The 20,186-nt window shown below is 47.2% G+C and overlaps 1 protein-coding gene and 1 long non-coding RNA gene across 4 annotated transcripts in view; both read right to left on the bottom strand.

The window, feature by feature from the left end:
- Positions 1-2,035: 2,035 nt before the first annotated feature.
- On the bottom strand, positions 2,036-14,225 carry STC1 (stanniocalcin 1). 3 transcript variants are annotated; one of them, XM_035345164.1, is made up of 6 exons: positions 13,663-14,225; positions 12,655-13,168; positions 10,273-10,415; positions 9,060-9,271; positions 5,546-5,763; positions 2,036-4,010 (listed from the first exon to the last, which is right to left on the bottom strand). In XM_035345164.1, exons 2-6 carry the CDS (start codon positions 12,770-12,772, stop codon positions 3,937-3,939), a joined length of 765 nt encoding a protein of 254 aa, XP_035201055.1. In that variant the 5' UTR covers positions 12,773-13,168; positions 13,663-14,225; the 3' UTR covers positions 2,036-3,936. The 3 variants fall into 3 exon arrangements, with proteins under 3 accessions (XP_035201055.1, XP_035201054.1, XP_035201056.1); XM_035345163.1 differs by lacking the exon at positions 13,663-14,225 and having other exon boundaries at positions 12,655-13,175; XM_035345165.1 differs by lacking the exons at positions 2,036-4,010; positions 13,663-14,225 and having other exon boundaries at positions 4,128-5,763; positions 12,655-13,170.
- Positions 14,226-16,508: 2,283 nt separating this feature from the next.
- The window catches only part of LOC118177455, a 127,836-nt gene continuing 124,158 nt past the window's right edge, over positions 16,509-20,186 (bottom strand). The window contains exon 6 of the long non-coding RNA XR_004755804.1: positions 16,509-17,140. This is a non-coding gene — a long non-coding RNA (uncharacterized LOC118177455). The remainder of the gene's footprint in view (positions 17,141-20,186) is intronic.

Genomic DNA, 20,186 nt, shown 5'->3' with positions numbered 1-20,186 from the left:
TCAAATTAACTCCTGGGCTGTTTGTTCCATTTGAAGACGATAACCAGGACTTTAATGCACTCCGCTCTCCATCACCGAGCTGAGATTTCCTCTCCTAGGATCTGTTTTCTGCACAGACTTTCCACCATGGTGACGGCTTTGATTAGACCCCTGCTGCTGGCAGGTTTTAAAATCATAACACTTGTTACTAGCACTGGTCTAAACATGTCTTCTTTTTTTTTTTTTTTTTTTGGTATTTCATGAGGAATAGTTGCATTTCCAAAATGGTGTCGCAGCTGGGGATGGCAAGGCAAAAATGTCCCATGAAATGAAATTTCCAACAATAATGATAATAATAAACTTCAAACACTTTGATTATTCTTTAAAAGAACTTCACTTGATTCGTGCTGCCTCCTTTATACACGGTGTCAATGGATTATGGACATTTTTAAGCTATTCACAAACCCTCCAAGAACTCCTGAATTTGGGAGGAGAAAGGAAAATTTGTATTATAACGCTGCAGTTCCTTGTGGACCACAGGTGATCTTGCTTTGAACCATGCTCATGTGCAATTTATGTCTCTCATTTTGGGCTTAAGTTTTAGCACCGATGACAGTGTGTGCTAATTTTTAGTGATTCCTTTGCGCCCAACCTGCCCTCACTTTCCAGCTATGAAAACTTTCCAGATTTCACAGAAAAACCCAGATTTCCAAGTGAAAAATCCAGATTTCCATACATTGGGGTGAGGTGCTGTGTGCCTGCAAAATCCCCGAATTCTCCAAGAACAATTTCATTTTACAGATGTGGTTTGCAAACGAGGCAGCCATACAGACCGAAATTTATGAACATTTCATGGGAATAATACACTGCATTGACAGTAATTATTTATAGTGGTTATTAGTGACAAAAGAGCTGTGAACCTCAGCTTTTAGAAGTGTGGCATCTGTACCGCTTCCAAGGCTCTCTCTTTGCAAGAGCAGAAATGTGAACTGGCTTTGCTTCTAGCAATGTATAATTCACTGTTTATCCCTAATTTTTGGGGCAGTTCCTTTGGTTTCTTTGCAGCTTCGACTCTTAGAAAACGGGGTGGGTGGGTTTGTTATTTAGCAGGTGGTGATTTACGGGTAGGTGATCAGAAAGAGATTCGGGGATTTCTACTAATGGCAAACAAGTGGAAAAGTCAGATGGTGCCATCCATTTCTAAGCTCCCTGTTATATTTCAGGACCAAACGGTGCTTGTATATGGACTGGAACCGTATTTGTGAGCCTTTGGTAAGCCCAAGCGACGTGACACTCCGTTATGGATGCGATGCTGACATTTCTTAGCAATCCTTTTTTGCTTTTGACATTTTCATTTGGGGAAAGGAGTTTATGAGAAACCCAGCTGAAGCGGCAGCACAGCCAAGAGCTTCAGAGGATGGAGTAATTGCTCTTTCCACCTTTTCCTGAGCAATTAACTCCTGCTGGACTAATGAAGCTCACCTGGAGTCAGGAACAGGGACACTTTCCAGACCTGTACCAAGGAAGCAGGTGCAGGGTGGTTTGTCCCCATCTGCAATTAAGAGCAGTGAAGAGGAGCTCGAGGAAGGTTTAACCCTATAGCATCTCATTAAGTAAGTAGTGTGTTGGCTTGTCAACCTGAATTTTGAGCCCCAGGAGCTGACTGTGCCCAGCCTTTCTTTGCAGAAGATGGCAATTTCTAGTTTTGGTAAGCTGCTGTGCCTTACTATAAACTTAGCTTTTGACTGGAAAGAGGTTTCAATAAAAGCAAAAATTGAAAGTAATTTCTAAGCTGCTGGACAAAACAAGGAAGAAGAATAGATTTATTTATTTATTTATTTATTTTTAATCCAGCTGTATTGCCAATACTTAGTCCTTGGTTCTCTTGAACAAGTCTGACTCTAACGTGATGGGGAAATTGGTTTTCTTTCTTTGCCGAGGTGCTCAGACCACGATGCTCACTCGAAGGTGGGTGCAAGAACAAGGTGCTTGTTGGGTAGTACCAGGATCAGCGGTCCCAGGAATGCTCAAAGAAAGAGTCGGACACTGAAAACCCTTAAATTTGACATTTTATTTCATTGCAGAAGAAAATCCAACATAGGCCTCATTATGTTATGCATCTTTAATTATAAAAATAAGCAAAGAAAATAACTTGCATCTTTCTCATTACTATGATATGTTTCAAATAACCTTTATATGAACACACTGAGCTTTAAAAATGTAATTTAAACAATAAATAATGACATATACCAGATATGCTCACCGTTTATTCCAGTACTCAGCAAAAAAAACAAAACAAAACAAAACAAAACAAACAACTCTCTCCCCCTTCTAAGTATCTTTAAATTATAAATACATAATGCAAATTTATAATGGCACAAAACATCTAAAGTGCAAACAAATCACAATGAGAATCATGCAAACATTTCTAGATAAGCCCCTCCCCGCCCCCGAGAGAAATCATTTCTGCAGTGAACGCAAGATTAAAAAAATAAAGCATTAGAGATTAAATAAAGTGTGAAATAGCTGGACTTAATATTGAGAATGATTCCCCATCTCCAGGGGGATCTCTCCCCTAATTCGAGGCGTCCTTCCCAGGCGATGGGAAGTGCCTCCCCCACCTCCACGTCCCCCTTCCACTGCTAAGGGAGAGCTTTAAATGACCAGCTTAGGCTAGAAGGCAAAAGTTGAGCAAGGTGAACCCCAGGCCCTTTGATTTTGTGGCTCTGTGCTCGCAGCTCCCTTCCTAATTCAGCCTAGGGACCAAAGGGACGCGTTAAGCAGCTCAAAAATCTCATGGGCTCTCTCCAACACCGGCCATCTGGAGAGTCCCCAGGAGCTGCACCAGTGCAGAGAGGCAATATTTGGTTTGCACAGAGGATTTTTACCTGTGCTAGCAGAGCGAATTGAACCAGGGGAATTATTTTCTGTCATCTTCCTACCCATGCTAAGGGGAAAACAAGCTTAAATTCCGACTGAAAAATAAAATATGAGAACTCAAAAAGTTAGGGATTGGGCTCTTCTCCCCAGCCTCAACTCAGCATTGTAAAGCTTCTGTGGGTTTTCATAGCAGCGATGCACAGAGCAATGGGGAAGCCACGTGCTAATGGGAGTGCCTCCGTGGGAAGTCGGGGCTGCTACAAGTCCTCGGTGCACCCCACGGGGACGTGTGGCACCCGGCAGCAGCTTGGCACAGCCCAGAGCCATCCGGGCGGCTGCTTGGGCACTCGAGCCACGTGAAGACCTTTTTTTTTAACTATCTTCCCAAATAGCCAAATGCACGTGATGCACAACACCCAGCAGGTTTCCCAAGTTTGTAACCCCCTCTCCCACGGGTGCCGCGCAAGGCGCGATGCTGCAGGGCGCAGAGCAGAACGTGCACGGCTCTGGGATCGCTTCCTAAGCAAAAGTCCAACCTTCAGGGTCAGGATATTCAAGGGGCCTTTGGTTTTCACCTTGCAAAACTTTACCGCGTTGGATTCTATATACCTGACTGTGATTTAAGAGCGAGCAATATTGCATCTTGTTTGCCCTGGACTGCACGATTCAGAGTATTCAAAAACAAAACAAAACAAAACAAAAAAAACCCCAACCCTCTACCATCAGCAACATTTTTTGCTGCTTACAATTTTATGACAGCACTTTTGGGCTACATTTAATGAAGACAGCAATATCAGAAATGCTGCCACTGCATCTGGTTTCAATATATTAGCAGCAAGTTATTGTTTAAAGGCTTTGTGGTTTAAAAAAAAAAAAAAAAAAAAAAAAAAAGTTATATTGCTTTAGATTTTGAAAAGAAAAATAGATACCTCCTTTATTAGCTCTCTAACTAGTTGAGCAAGAGTCATCCACTCCGCAGACGGACTCTAGCGGGATAGATTTGGAGCGTGGAACTGGCCTTGTTGATCTCGTGCCACAATGTGGCTTTTTTTTTTGGCTCGCCGAAGCCCGGCCAGGCTACTGTGCAGAGAGCGGCGTTTGGGGGAGGCCCCCAGCTACTGCTGTGGGACCGGCCGTCCTGTTCGCAGAGGCTGCAGAAGAGATGGGTGGGAGGAAAGGCAGAGCCGAGAGCCTTAATGCGTGTGTCCTTTAAAGGCAGGCACAATGTTTTACTGCTGAAGCTTAAGGGAATTTAAGGATTCTTTTTCCCCCTGCCTTTCCCCACAGATCCCCTTCCTAAGGGACGTTTTCCCCCGTGGCAGCTCTGAGACCCCAAAGCAGCATCGTCAGCCACCTGCTTCCCCAAGCAGCTCTCCGGCAGCGCTCGTGCCCTGGGTACAACTATGGTCTCACAGCAGGACTGGCCAGTCTGAACTCTTTTTTTTTTTAATTTCCATTTTGCTTTTTTTTTGTCATTTCACCTAAGAAGAGAGGTTTGTTCCTGGCCATGTCTTAATTGTTTCTGCTCTAATCGTTTTCTCTCTTCCACTATAAAAAGGCCACAGAGTAGAAAGTGAACTCTTGAATATGACAGAGATACTGTTTCCAGGAAAGAAAAATAGCTAACTTACAAAACTAAGTTTATGCAATAAAGTTATTATATTCTGCTCCTTTAAAGCAGACTCTCATGGAATTTATGTACAGTACATGACAGATTTTAAAACTATTTATACCACAGTTAGAGCAAGACCTTTAATACTCTTGTCTTAAGACAGGGTTTGTTTCTGTTAGATTTTTTTTTAAAGCTTTAGATAGTTAAATACAGTACATAGATGTTAGCTTTTAAATACAATGCAAGATTATGTAACCTTCTGACTAGCTTTAACCATAGACTGGCACCGCTTTTAATCATTTCCGTAGTACAAAATGTTCCTTTCCTGATTCGGTGTGTGTCGGGGGGGGGGGGGCGTTTTAGCTCATTTTGCACTGAGGTGCCAGGTCCCGGTAACGAGAATCACCCACAGCTAGCGAGTTTGGTTAATCAACAGGTTAACAGAGCTGGATCGGAAGGATTAGGACTGCATGACACTAAGAGACCAGGAATATGACATTCATATTCGTCCATGGCCAGCACAGATTCATAACACGAATTCCACTGACATCTTTAGGATGTGCAATAGTTGTTAGTGCATCTATTGTTGCCTACCAGCTTCCTACAAGCGAGAATCGGCTATTCTCCTTGGTGCCAAAGCTTCAGACTTCAACGGTGTTAGCGTTACAGTACATTTAGAGATCGTCTGAAGGCCTGACTACTCTATGGTGCTATTTAAGACTAAGATTGTTTGGGATATCTTTTTTTTTTTTTTTTTTTTTTTTTCTTTTGTGGGGGGAAAGAAAAGAGATGGAGACGTTTTGACGGCGGGAAAGCTGAGACACTGAACACAGACCCATGCAAAAGTTTGTTCGAGAGGAATAGAAAATATCAATGACTAAATCTAAAACCAGTTCCTAGTCGTTATTAAAACTAGCTACAGTACACTTGGTTTTGGGGTGCATTAACTCCTCTAGAAGAGAGACTTCAGCTTTGGTAGTGCTTAGCATCCCTTACACACCCGCGCGCGCTCCCCGCGGCGTTACGCGCTTTCGGCAGAGCTGCGCTTCGCGTGGGCCGGGCTGGACGCCTCACCTCGGAGGTTCCTGAAGTAGAGTTTTAGCTTCTGCGGCTCGGTGATGCGTCTCCGGGCGAAGTCCGTGCGCGGGTGGCCCTGGGCGCAGTGGTCCGTCTGCAGCAGGTGGAAGAGGCTTGCCATGTTGGGCCCGATCTTCTCCATCAAGCTGTCCTTGATGGTGCTGACGGTCTCCTCGTCGCACTCCAGCAAGCTCCTCACCAGCTTGTTGTAATACCTGCGCGAGAGTTGGTGTCCGTTACCCAAAGGCAGCTCCCAGCACGACCAAAGAAACAAGGTAAGAGCTGATCCGAAGCCAGGCGACCAGCCCAAGCAATAAAACTACGAGATTCAAAATTTAAAATAATTTTAAACCCTAGAGTCATGGGATTTAAAGTTTAAATTTAAATTTAAAGTCCTAGAACCATAAAATCATCTAGGTTAGTATGATCTTGGAGGTCTTTTCCAACCCTAATGCTATGACCTTAAGTTCAATCATCAGCCCAACCTACTGAATCCCATCCCTAAAGCACGTCCCTTAGTGCCATGAAACTGCATCTAACAAATGCCCTGCTCCAGAGATATTGTGCCCATGAGGCAGGGAAGGAATACAACAGGCTGAACTTCTAACACGGTGATCCTGAACGAGAGCTGCTCCAACTCTGCAATAAGGCTACCATGCCAAGTCATGTTGGTGTAACACTGGTGGATCGGGAAATGGAAGAGAGCGAGGAGCTAAGCCGACGTAACTGGCTTATGCGTGTGTTTTACTCTGCTAACACCCCTGTTTCTAGAGCTTTAGGAAGAAAAATAACCGCATCTTTCCGACTGATAGTGCCCATCATCAGACAGGGTGACAGACTAAGCAGAGCACTGGTCGGGGCCACGAGGACCCTTGCCACAAACGGATCCATCCCTGCGCTTCTCAGGACCCCTGAGGAGCTCTGGCACCATCCCCTGCCCTCCCTCTTCCTTCCCTCCACGCACAGCCTGTGGCAAAGGGCTGGAGGAGGGAAAAGCAGGCTCGGTACAAGTCAGAGCCTGACAGATGTGTGTGATCCCTGGGGACACATCGTTAGGACAGGCAGCCATCCCTTCCAGCCAGCTGCCCGTGCCCAAAACCACCAGCGAGCACCTTATGCTCTCCCCTGTTGCCTGCCTGCCTGCTGCTGTGGCTTTGCCTTCCAGCAGCCTCGACTGCAGGCTCTTTGCTCCAGAAAGGAGCCAGGAAATTGTGCTGATCTCTTTCCCCAGCCTCCGTAGGGCCAAGGCAGGGCCTGCCCTGCCCCGCATGCATGGCGCTCACCGTACAAGCGAACATCTCCCTAAGGAGAGAAAGTTGGGAAAAAGGAGCCGTCCCATATTTGCCGGGCTACTTCTGCCTGAAAGGACAAGAGGGAGCTTATTTTAAGCCTTTAAGGTCACCATGACATTTTTCCACGGGAGCAGAGAAGAGAATAACCTGCAGGAGGAGGAGGGGAAGGAAGAGGGAAATGAGACTTCGCATTCAAACTCCTTTCCTACCTCTCAGCTCCGGCCTTTGGAGCAGTCAGGGGAGGTCAGGTGAGGTTAAAGTTTCTGCTGCACTCGAAGTACAAAAGGACCAGGCTTTGGCACACGGGAGCACGGCAGCGTTAAGGTCAGAGGCACACACAGATGGTGAAGACATCTGTGCAAACCACGCTCCCAGTTTAAACCAGTCCCAGACTGGTAGGACACAGGGAAAAGATCTTAGACACTGTCCTCCGTGCACCTCCTTTGTAAAATAGAGCCTGGTGCCTTTCAGAGCTGCACCCTCATGGCTCGATAACGCCTTGCAGTAGCCAGACTGAGAGCAAAGGCAGCGAGGCTTTCCTCTGCTCCTGCCATGAGATTAAATCACAGGAAGATGCTATGACCTTTAACTACTTCCCCTCGGTGTCCCAGGCCAAGTGGCACATTCTTATTCTGTGGCTATGTTGGGACAGGGGCTGGGAAAGCAGGATGCTTTAGGAGACCTTAATGTAAACTATTAGCTGGGAAATCCTGCTGCTTTTGTTACTCAACATGTCATAATATCCTTTGGCTTCGAGGCGGGTTGGCGGCTGTGGGGGAGGAGTTCCCTGTGCCTCGGGAGAGAGCGGCTCTGGCTCGGGCTCGATCCTCCGGAGAGGAACGTCCCGAACACGTGCGACATCGCCGCGGCTCCCGCTGCGCCCTCCTGGCTCCGCTGTCCAAACACGTTCGCCCCAACGCCCCTGCAGCCCTGCCAAGGGCTGGTTCATCCCATGCCGTGAACCCCAGCTGCTCTTTCAGCCTGGAAACCCCCAGCAGTCCTCTCCCAAAGTCGCTCGGGGGCAGAAGGAAAAGACAGAGAGAGAAGAAACCACATTTGACCTCCTGACTTGACGGAGAGTTCAGTTACATATTAATTCCCTCCTCGTCTACAGGAATTGCCTTTCCCCCAAGTACAATTTTCTGCATATAATAGTCTACAAGAGAGTTTTTGTAATGAAATTATGCTGGTTGGAGATACAGCATCCATGTACCCTGGCCTACCTGGGGTAGGATAGGTCTGTAGGCTTCAGATGCTCTCCATTAGGTCCAACAGCCACCCCAAAGGAGCTCCAGCCTTCGCCGCAGCCAGCCAACGTGTTAAATTGCAGCTCGGTCTGTTTGCACTCAGATTCTAGAGCGTATTTACTCAAAGTGTTCAAAAAGATCCCTTTTATCCCAATCACAAGACTCAGCACTGATTGTTCCAGGATTTAGAAGAAGAAGAAATCCCTGTCCTTGCAGCGTGACTGCGCAGACTGCAGCAGCTCCCTGAAGCCTCTCTCTGTCCCTTGTCCTTGGAGGATGGGGACAGGGCAGTTCTGTGCTCAGATAAAGCGCCAGAGAGCAGCATGACGTGCCCATTTCTGCAGGCAGCCTTTGCTATCAAGAAGGAACAGGGGTGAAAACAACCCTAAAAGAGACCATGAAGAACACTAGACTATCCCTATAAATAAGATCTACTGGATCATGGCAGAATAAGGTTATAGAGGAGCACATCTACTGGCTCCTTTTCAGCCTTCCTAATTCTTTGTATTACCTCAATAATTCTGAGGCCAAGGGCTCACTCATTTGCCATAAACCCCCAAAAGATGGCCCCAATCTGAAGAAGAGAATGAAGCTGCAGTGGGTTGAAAATCTCCTAAGTGGTCAATATGGCAATATAATCAGACTGGCTTGGTATTTAAAAGCTCTGTTTACCATTATGCTGCATTCAAACTCAAAGAACTAACATTTCAACCAACTCCAGGCTTTGAAGTAATGTACGTCCAGTTGATTTTACGATTCTCCCCTGGAGATGTTTATAAATGTATTTACCAAAAAGAGAATTGGAAGAATGCTGGTAAAACTTAACAAGGATTTGAAAAGGCAGAAAGGATTACTTAGGCTAAGCTGTATTAGGACTTGTAAGAAGTTAGTCCACTCGGTTCCTCTTGTTTCCTTCCCTATCCTTCACATTTGTGCATCTGATATGTTTCAGCTGAGGAAAGCTCCACGTACCGGTTTGAGAACTGATTTGGAAGCTGGACAACCTCCGTGATTGCTTCAGGATTTCGTTTTGCGATGCCGCACATGTCCAGTTTGCTGTAGCACTCCTCTTGCACTTCGGAGATCATTCTTTGGAACGTGGAGCACCTCCGGATGGCGAGGAACACCTTGGACGTGACCCCGTTTGCGATGCATTTCAAGCTTTCTTTCACAAAAGCTTTTCCCTGGAAACAGGAGAAAAAACTTAAACTGCAACAAATTTCATAGAATGGGATGTAATGACAGATAACTCTGCTGTGGCTTGCTGCTATTAATTACCTTTGCTGCAATTACAGAACTCCTAGAGGTCCCTTAGCGAGCACGGCGGGGAATTGGACCCTAAATGCAGCAGCTTCAGTTGGGATGCATGTGGTCCATTGAGAACAGTGAGCTCCTGTTCCCAAAAGATTTAAGGAAAGGAAGCCTTCTTGTGAGCAGCCCTAGGAGGGCCAGCACCAGAGATGAGCCAATCCTGCCCTCTGCGAGGCGGCTCGACCGCTCGCTGCATACCAGGGGTTTAACACATCTGGCTCGCCAGAGCTTAAGATGCTGTAAGAGCTTTAAAGTTTGTCTTTGGGATCAAGCATGCAGGGAATAAGGTGTCTGCACATTTGGGGAAGAAAGTACGAAGGAAAAGGGCCTTTGGCAGAGCCGCAGTCCGCTGATATTATCCTATTTACCCGGCTGCGAGTGCCTGCAGCTCCAGAGAGGCTGATCTGGCCGCACATTCCCAGGCCCAAAGACTTCCAATTCAAATCCCAGCCCTGTGCCAGGTCACACAGTCAGAAGACTTACTTTGTTAGAAGAACGTTTATATTTCCTCCTGAAGAGGAAACTTAGCTCTCCGCCCCACAGAACGCTCCCTGCCAAGTCCTCACACATAGCATCCAGTATGTGGAAAATGTAGTGCAGAAAATAGCCCTGAAGGATGCGTTTGTGGCCAAAACCCAAAATCGTGGCTCAGAGGAGTGGCTAGGCAGCAGGAAGGGCTGTAAGAAAGGAAGGGTTAAGCCTGCACAGAGCCCAGCTCCGTGAGGACAGAGAAATTCAGGCGTCCATTCAGCAAAGCCTTTACGCACGTGCTTTAGTGCCGCAGGACTTGTAAAAGCACTTTGCTGAACCGGGGCACGGCAAGGGAGCGCTAACGGCGAGGGATTATTCCCGTTCCTTTATACTCGCGCCGTACCTGAGTGTCGAATTTAGCAGCACTGTACAGGAAGGACTTGCAGATGTCGTACATGCCATCCGTGTCGCACGTGGAGTTCTCCAGGCAGGCGAAGGCGCCGCAGCCCACCTGGAGGGCACTGTTCAGGCAGCGAACCACCTCGGCTGCAGAGAGAGGCACAGGCACAAGGTTACGCACACATCGCTCCCCGACGCCTGGCCGACGAAGCCCTTCTCCATCACAAAGCCAGGTCGTGCTCAGTAGTAGCCCTACTGCTCCTCGGGGCTGGAGGGAGAGGGATCGAAGAGCAAAAGGCACAGTCAAGGTGAGTTAGGAACCTAAATCATGCAACATCCATGGCACATTGAGGAATGGAAAAGGCAACTACCAACACCTTCAATCAGCTACGCAGACTAAAAGAAAAGTCTGATAGCGTGGCTAGATGGAGATTTAGAGGTCCATCCCAACCTAATTCTGACCGTGTGCATCTACAGCTCCTCTAGAGAAGGCAGAAGCAGTGAGGATGGACCCGTGAGGAGCACTGGGCAGCGAGGTTGTCCCTGCAGTCTAAGAAGGGAGGTGAGGGCAGCTCGGCAGCATCTGGCGCGTAAACCACGTTTGGAAACGAGACTGAAGTGATGGTGGTTACCAGTAAGCTGGCATGACACTGGGTCTTGCAGCACGGAAGCGCTGCTTTTGCTAGCATTGGAAACATCTGCGGTGTTCCAAAAAGCGTAAAGTGTCTAGGAATAAGGTCTTAGTTTGTGTGTTAATTGTCAGTACTGCAAAGGACTCGAACGAGGAATTTGGTGCTAAATACTAACGTGGTACCCAGCAATTTGCAAGCGTAGCCAGGAAAGGTCGAAAAAATTCCCAAAGAGGAGGGACAGTGGGGCAGAGGAAGTTAAGGTAATGGAGATGACCATGCATAATTAACACCTTTGAGGCAGTAGCTGGTCTGAACAGGAGGGTATCCATGTCATCCCATCCCTTTTCGTGCAGATAGTGTGCATTTTAACAATGAATCAGCAGTATTGCCACACGGTTGCCCTGAAGTTAGTAGGGATTAACCTTTTTTGGTAAGCCGAACATCTGTCCCCTTATGTGCCCGTGCAAGGCACGTTCATTACTTTTGCAGCTCATGTTACAAGACATTCTTTAGGAAGAAATGCTAACCCAGTGTCTCCCATCAAGATCCTAGGAAAAGTGAGGATTTGCATTCAGTGGAAGAGAGCACACCTTATTAAGAACTAAGTTGTAGCCTAAAGACGTATCTCATAACTAGGATCTTTCCGGAGAAGATTTTTTTTTTTAAAAATCACCCAATTAACCCCTCCTTGTGCTCCGCTCTTCCTTACATGCCTAAAGGGAGAAATACTTGGTAAGATCATCCTCTCCCCAGTTCATAACCTCACCGTCGCACAAGTCATTCCCATAATTATGTTTCCACAGGTTCAAATTATAACTTTGCTTTCAGCAGACTTAGTATGCATTAAGCTTTTATTGTTTTAGGCACAGTGCAATAGTGAGACCCTATGTTTCTATAGCAACCAAATACAAAAGGAAATTGAGCAAACACCCTAGTATAATGCTGCAGAGCCTTGCAGATCTAAAATAAGACATCTGTTAATGAGCTCCAAATTAGAGACCTAATATCTTTTCAGTATACTAGAAGGCAGATTTTTAATTTCCATTGTTCAAGACAATGTGTGCAACTTATCTGAGCATCTATAGTGCACGAAGTAGAGACATCCAGTGCTGACTTGCCAGCAATTTTTTTATCTATTGTAAAAGCAAGTTTGCTAAATGTCACAAACGTATTTTTATGGTACCATCTAACTGATAGCAATCAGTTTTTGAAAAGAAATGCTAGCAGTGGACAGTTTCTAGGTTACTGCATTCTTCAAAGTCGCGTATCTCTCTCCCCTTCTTTGAATAGGCAGATGTTTGGCAGAACAATGGTTCAGTCAAATTTCCACGGATTTTATCAACTTCCTAAAAAGCAAGGAATTTAACACCGAAGTATAATTGCCACGGGAGAAGAGAGAGATACATGCAAGCAGGAGGGGGGAAAAAGTACATGGAACTCATTTAGGAGATGGGGGAGGAGGAGAGAGAAGGGATTACATCCTGCAAGCAGATCACACACCGGTTCCTTGACCCAGCTCCTGAAAGAAGAAGATTTCTTCTCCAGCTATGCACCAATATCCTCCTGAACCAGTCCCTTAAATTAATACTTGCTCCTACCAGGCATTGAGTTTATAAGAAAAGAAAAAAAAAAAAAGGAAGAAAAAAAAAAAGAGGAGGGAGGGGGGAGGAAGAAAGAAAAATGAGCAGCAGAGATATCTGAGACAGTTGAACACATCGGGGCTGAGGCTCAAAGCCCTCTTTGCCGGCTGTTACCTGAGTTCTGGGCTGCAACCCTGGGTTTCCTGGGGCTCACAGAGTCATTCTGCTCAGCTTCGTAGGATGCGGACGCACTGATCACCAGCAGCAGCAGCAAGCCAGACTTTAGGAGCATTCTCTGACAAGTTTCCGCTAAGTGTGGTTTTTTGGCTTTTTTTTTTTTTTTTTTTTTTTTTTTTTGTTATGTGTGTGTGTGCGTGCGCGTCTCCTCTTCCACTTCGGCTTGAGCAAAGACGTGGAGCTGGATGTGCTGCCAAGGAGAGCGAGAGGAGGGAGTACGCCCGCCTGGGGACCACCGCCCGCTCTGCCTGGCCCCTCCGGCTCCTGCTCGCTGGGGACCAGGAGCAGCGCCGAGGGCTTTTATAGCTTTTATAGCCGCCCTTATCGGTCCCCCGCGGGCTGCCGAGCCAATCGCGAGGCGCTGGGCAGAGCCAATGGCAGACTGGACTCATTCAAGCCCCAGAAAACTGCAACTTCACAGGAAGAATATTTTCCAGCCAATTAAAAGTACCTGCCAAACAACAATCGCCCAAAAGTTAATCGGCGGCGAGGCGGTGGGAAAGGGAGGGGGGGAACTTCCTACGGTTAATTGAGCTCAAGGAAATGACAGGGCAGTCCTAAATCTTTCCCCCTCCCAAAATAATATATATATATATATATAATCACCTGCCCTTTTAAGAAAGGCTATTTTCCCATCTGGGTAGCGGTGATCCCAGGGTTACGGCTGCTTGGAAGGGGTTTTTCCATATGAATCCGACAGGGGCTCGCTGCAGCCTCGCTGCCCCGCACCTGAGCGCAGCCCCCAGAGGACATCCCCGTGTGCGTGCCGGCAGCAGGCATCGCCCAGCGCCTGCCAGAGCGTGTGCTCGGCCCCAAACCCGCGCACATACACACTGCTCCTCACGTAGGCACATGCAAATACCCCAAACCCTTCTTCCTCGCGCGCAGCATTCCTCGCCTTCCCCTCTCTTGCACAATTATGGTAATAAAATCACGCGTTCGTACCTCCGACCTCAGCACAGGCTTGCTGGTACTGCTTCGGAGTGAAGCTCGAGGAAGAATTTTTAGGTGTTTGGTGGTTTTCCTCTCCCCCCCTCCAGCTCAATTCTGTTTTTCAGATTTCATAACGGGAGGAGGCACCCTAATGCCTGATTTAGTCCTCATTTTAATAGGCACATAATGAGGATTAACACACTACAGAACTGATTATCCTGTATAACAGAGACAATTTAAGGCTCTGAGTATTTAAGGGATGAAAGTATAAGCAGTGGTATTAAGTCTTAGAGCTGAAATGAAATTGGGAAGGTGCACGGAGAAAGAAGATTTACAGACAAAAAAAGTTACAAATTCCTGCAGCTTAGGATAAGTCAAGGGATTTAGGTATCAAATATTACTGATCGGGGATGAGATGGCTTCTTCTGCATCTTGAGTGTGCTTGGTTCTCACTCAGCCATCCCCATGATCTTTTCTGTTGAAGAGAAAAAGACTCTCGTCTCCGTGGTGCCAGGCAAGGAAACGCAGCCCGAGCAGGTTCATAAATACATCCGTGGACACAAGTTGCGTTCGGCTCAGATGAGCCGATTCTACAAATCTGCATTAAGTGGAAGTGCAAAAAAAACCCTCGTCTTGTGGGCATTCATTCAGCTTTATGGGTGGCTAATTTTAAAAGTCAATAAGGAAGCAATTTAAAGAAAATCAGAAGTAGCCTCTTCCTTAGCAGGGCTCCAGAAGCAGTGCCCGCTGCTTTACCTCATTCCTGTCCTTTTTTTTGCCTAGGTTTGACAGCTCTGACTGTGACAACAGGACTGCTCTGGTTCCTTGCCCCATCCCTGGGCTGTGATTTCTTCTGAGAGGGAGCTGACAGCTCGGTTTGGGCTGTGCAGCCCTGTCTGTGTTGGCATATTTGGTGTCAGCTTCAATTGGAATAGGAGCAGGAGCGAGGTTGTACTCCTGCCTTGGGGTCAAAATAACAGCTGTGCCAGATGTTCCAAGAACACTCAAAAAGCACTGAAACAGAAGGGTTTCGGGTTTCGTCTCAGTTTTGTGACACTGAGCCAATTTAATTAAATAAAAAAAAAAAAAAAAGGGAAGAAAAAAAAACCAGCCCTGCAAAAGCACTGTGGTTTCTCTACTTAATAGGACCAGTCCAGTTTGCAAGTGAGAATAATCCCATAGGGTTTGATTCTGATTAAATCAAAAGCAACTCTGGCATTGACTTCAATGGGGGATGAATCACCATTCTATCTAAGTCCTGTTTGGAGTGGAAGCATTGCATTTTCCACAAAATTGAATTTCAAACTCAAAGCCCAAATCCTCCACCCCTTCACCCCCAAGGTGAACATTCCTACTTGTCTTTTTGAATGCTTCAGCCTGAACTGAAATAGTTTGCAAAACAAAACAGGTTGTCCTGGCCCTCCGAGCACGTATACATGCTGATCTGAGTCCAAGTGCAAGGAAAAATTAGAAGGTAGCAAGTAGTTCCTATAGATACCAAAATCCTTCCAGCACATTTTCTATTCTTTCTCCTAGCATTAATCCAGGGCTGATTGACTCTATTAGGGCCATGCATGGTAGTTGGAGTGCTCGTACCTGCTGTAGGTTTTCAAAGCAACCAGTTCTGATTGTGAAGAGCAATAAAAGAAGATTAACTGTAAGATGAGGCTCAGGTTGGTAATGGGAACAGGCACTATCATACAGCGTGATACGCTGGCTCAGGACACGTGCAAACATTACGGTATCAGAAAAAGCATTATCAAGTCTCCACAAAGCCCCCGGGAAGGCAGCACCTTTATTACTGCTTTAAGAAATTTGGAAAATGAATTTGGGAGCAGAGAACCCACACGGAGCTGCTGTCAAATTTGGCGGCGGACTTGTACCAGCACATTTACAGGCGAGGTATTGGTGTCCTTTTGTACCAGAGTGTATTTGCATTAGCTGTTTTGTATATTGAAGGCAACAAGTACTTCAAAATCCCCCTGTAACTCCCATTCTGCTCGCACCGTGTGATGACAGAGGGGCTTGGCTTCTCGAGCTTTTAAGGGAAGAAGAAAAAAACAGCCCAGGAGTCCTAAAACTGCTCAAATATTGGTGGTTTTCTTACTCCAGGGCCACATCTCCAGGACTCTTGCTAGAAGGTCTAGGAACACAAGAAGAATACCCATTATGGAGTAAGATGTTCCCTAAAAATCTTCATTCCTCCTGTTCTTTGTTAATAGCTGGCCTGGACCCGGGAGATCTCACCAGGAGAGAAAAAAAATCCCCCAAACTGAAAAATCAAAAGCAGGTCCTACTATTCATTGCTAAAGGCTCAGCATAACCTGATGGAGGGATTTTCTCCTTAGCCTCCTTGCCAGGTTAAATGCTGCCCTGGAGTAGAAGGGTTTACGTCCCAAACATTTGTTTTCCGGCTGATACATGTAAAGGGGAAGAAAAAAAAGACTAAAAAAAAAAAAAGGCACTATTAGCCCTGAGTGAACCAGCCCCTTCTCGCTGTTTCCATTCAAGGGATCCCATTAAACTGAACAGCACACACCATTGTGCCTCTGCGAGCCTATTCCCAAGGTGTTCAGATTTTTGCCCAACCTCGAGAAGAAATTGAGGGAGGGGGTGAGAGGAGGAAGTAAAGCAAGGAAATAAAGGAGGGGAACCCAAAGTCAATAACCCTCCCTCTCTGCGCTCAGCTGCTCCCTGCCTGGAAGCTGCTGGCAGGGCATGCCCCCCCCTTTGCCATTGTGTAACTCAACCCCTGTCCCACCCCCCTGCCGTCCCCGGCACGGGACCCCCTCCATCCGCTGCGCTCCCGGAGGGACGTGAGCGACGGCGTCACCTCGGGTGTTAGCCACGCTCCGCCGCGTCGTCCCCGCACGTCTGCTCCTCCCCGGCAAGGGATTGCCGACACTTTGGCACACACGTACGCAGCCACCCCACCCTTTCCTCGCGGCTCGCTGCAGCTGGCTCGGCCGAGGAGCACAAGGGCTGGATGCGGGGAGCCGCGAATCGGAGCGGCGTCGTGCGGAGACGAGACCGTGGCCGGCACGGGGCAGAGCGCCGAACCGCATGGGGCGTACTGAGCGCGTTGTGAGGATGAAGCCCGTGCCGTCTCGAGGCCTTGACGGCTCGCCAGCCGCCCGTGCACATCCCGCTGGACCAGCTCCTCAGCAGGTGCACATTAGTATAACCGCCGAATTCAATATTCGCCATTATTCCGATGCGTCACCACACGCTGTCTGGATGCGATATTCCCCGGCGTGGGGTTATAAACCAGGAGTAGCTTCAATTACACTGACAGTATAAAAGCAAAGCAAGGGAGAGGCTAAGCAGAACCTTTTAATTTGCTTAGCCCAAATGAATAACCCCGGCTGCACCGGAGTAAGTGATGTCAGAACTTGTTCCAAGAGGCAGGATCCAATTTGAGTTACCTGGGTGTCTGCCCCAACACAGCCACTTGGAGCCGTCTCCAGGCTTTGGCCTTCGCTCCACAAACCTGGCAATGAGAAGAACAACAACAACAAAAAAAAAACCTGCTCAAAATTTTCCTATTAAACAAAGGGATTTAACATCTCCGGTTTATATGCAAAAAGTCAGGATAGGCTTAATTGTGTCGTGACCGCTGTTTGTTGAAGGTGCGATTGTTTAATGCCCAACACAAGGCTGCAGCTATTGTCTTCTGCTGCCTTCGAGTTAATTGCAGACATAAACGAGACCAAGTTAAAGGTCTTCTCATGTTACTGCACTACTCGATTTATTCACTTTGCACAATTTGATTTTTTTTTTAATAAAAGCATTAAGTATTTTAGTGTATTTCTGCTAGGCTTGTTCCATATCTTGTAAATGCAACGCATGACGAAAAGCGATTATTAATAATAACCCGGCATTACTTGTAATCCCGTGCTCTAAATCCTGACTGCCTGCTTCAATGGGATTTTGATTAAGCCCAAATGTGCATCACGTACCGGAGACATAAAGAACTTTCAGCACTCAATTTGTGGTGCCTTGCCCCGGTCTTCTCAGTGAAAAAAACCCCTCTGTGGAAGGTAAAACCAGCCCTTTGAAGGCTTTGCTGTGGCAGGCTGACAGCTTTACTCCGCTCTAACCAACCACCGATTATCACCGGCTTGGACTGGATTTGTACCTGGAACACAGAGCCAGGGTTATTTTAATCCTCCCAGCCAGCAGGTAGATGTACCAGACCCGGTCCAAGCCCTAAAGCTACCCAAGAGGAGTTACAGAAGTGGGACGTGGCCCACGGAGGCGAGGAAGTTGCGTTTACACGTGGCGATGCGCTTTGGCAGGTTACCCCACCTCATGCAGATGAGTAATGGGGTTTGGAGGATGCAAATGGAGACGGAGAGCCAGGTTTTGCACACAGCAGCAGAGCTGTTCACCTCAAGGGAGAGCAACCAGAGCTCTGAGATGCTGGCACAGTGGGAGGGAGGGGGAAAACCCCAAATTTCAGAGTGGTCGGACACCCATCACGTCTACCCCCAGCAGCTCTGCAGGAGGGTGAGCCAAGACCTGCAATTCTTTTGACCGCAGCAAGAGTTAATCCTAATTTTGATAGTGAGGGGCTCTGGACAAGACCTTAATTCGGGGATGCCCCCATCTCCATGGGACTCCCAGCCTGCCACGGAGACAACCCCCCAGCCTCGCCGCAAGTGTTTCCCTCCCCCTGCTCCAGAGCCTGATGACACCAGCAAATATCCAAATAGCTTCTTGCAAAGGCTTGCCTTAACCAGAAAGAGGATCTCTCATTAAAGCATAAAATTAAACACTTCAGAACAAAGATATCGGCACATTAATATGGAGATTCTGCGCCCCCCCCCCCCCCCCCCCCTTCATCAAAATGCATTAGCCCTTCATGTGCAATTTGCATTGGAAAGCGTAGGAGCCACATAGCATTAACAGCTGTGAAATTGGTGTCATTCTTAAAGGTTAAAATAAACCCAGCTATTCTCTAAAGCTGCCAAGCATTTCTTTGCAAGATCTATGGCCAGAGCCTTCATGAATCATGAATTTGCTTTTTTTTTTTTTTTTTTTTTTTTTTCTTCTCTCGTGTGTGCTGTGGAAGGATCCTTGGGAAGATCTTTCCCCTGTTTACAGGCAGGCAAGAGCATTCCCTGCTCAGCCTCTCGCAGGGTGTCCTCAGCACTAGGTGTGAAATAAGGCAGGCAGGAATCTGCCAGCAATATACGTTTCAATTTGCACAACAGCTTTTTTTTTTTTTTTTTTTTTTTTTTTTAAAAAAAAAAAAAAGAAATAAAGGGAATGACATGGCAGCATTCTCACTTCACTCTTGAGAAAGTCTCTTGAAACTTTTCTAGCCAATAGTTACTGGAATTTGTTTTGCAAGAGTGTCATTTTGTATTTTTTCTTTTTATTACGGTAACAAGTTACAGATCCTAAAGTTAGTATATTAAACATTCTGGTTACTCTACTGACAAGAACATTTAACATGGGAATCATTCTTTCCCCGTGATTTTCAGAAGCTAGAAAAATTATTCTCATGGAAAAACTATTAATTGCCAAGCCCTAAATAACGCAGTGCCTTGTTAAATAAGAGGAGCTGAGTGAGTAGAGCGTAATTCAAAACATATAGAAGCAAATGGGAAAGCTCCCGTGGGGATTACAGCTCTGGAGCCCGTGCCAGAGGCTGACTTGCAGCCGATGCAAGCTCAGGGCTGCAGAGGTCCCTTGGAATCACTGTGCCTCCTGGATCTGGGGCTAGTCGAAGCTCAGACCCCTGGATGCTCCTCGTCCTGGTCCTAAATGGAGACCTGGGGAGTTTTCCTTATCTCCCCTGAGGTTCCACATCCTCCGTACAGACCATTGTGCTCCTTGTAGGGCTCCTGGTGGAAACAACCAGCTCAGCGATGGTCTCGGAAGGAAAGACATCCCCCATATCCCCACCAACTGAGAATTCAAGCACAGTGACTGTGCTTCATTGCCCTTGGGATCTTTATCACTTAATACTCGTTGTGCTAACTGGAGGGCAAGGCAGCACCATCCTCCTCTTCCCTCTCAACCCTGTATGGAGATGAACCGGGCTGCTTTGCCTATGAAGTCCCACTCGCCATGCAAAGCCAGAGCCCGGGCTGAGCGTAGCATTACTTCCAGTTCAGCCAGGAGGTTAAATCCAAGCAGCAACAGGCCTCGAACAGTTTGTTCCCAACCCTGCTCTGCCTGCCGCCCTCCACGGCGCGTGCTCTCCTCCCCATCTGCTGCTTTGGATGTTAAACCCTGCACGTTGCTAAATAAGTAGGGCTGCGAGGAGTCGCGTGTATTGTCTGGCTCAAGTTCGCTGCAGGTTGGCCTCCAGGGGAGAGGCAGATGAACTCGGCAGCGCAGTTTGGGCAGTGAGAAGGGCTGGGTAGCATCAAGAAACAAGTCAGCATCTCCAGCCCCTTGCCTGCCACCTCCTCAGGTGTCCCTGCCGCTCACACCTCCTGCCAGCCAGCAGGAAAAAGAAGCAGGGAGCTCTGAATAATGCATTGTGGCTTCCAAGCTGATTCCTTTTTTTTCTTTTTCTTCTT

Source organism: Oxyura jamaicensis, chromosome 22, assembly GCF_011077185.1.
Source record: "Oxyura jamaicensis isolate SHBP4307 breed ruddy duck chromosome 22, BPBGC_Ojam_1.0, whole genome shotgun sequence".
NCBI lineage: Eukaryota > Metazoa > Chordata > Aves > Anseriformes > Anatidae > Oxyura > Oxyura jamaicensis.
Note: the sequence above shows the minus strand (reverse complement) of the source record. Positions and strands in the feature narration are given on the sequence as shown.

What these genes read in the sequence shown, in the direction of transcription:
- STC1 (XM_035345164.1), bottom strand. Translation starts at nt 12,772, where the DNA reads ATGCTCCTAAAGTCTGGCTTGCTGCTGCTGCTGGTGATCAGTGCGTCC. An exon ending in GGTTGCAGCCCAGAACTCAG is followed by an intron (nt 10,416 to 12,654) that starts GTAACAGCCGGC and finishes CTCTCTCTGCAG; the next exon opens with CCGAGGTGGTTCGCTGCCTG. An exon ending in CCAAATCAGTTCTCAAACCG is followed by an intron (nt 5,764 to 9,059) that starts GTACGTGGAGCT and finishes ACTCTCGCGCAG; the next exon opens with GTATTACAACAAGCTGGTGA.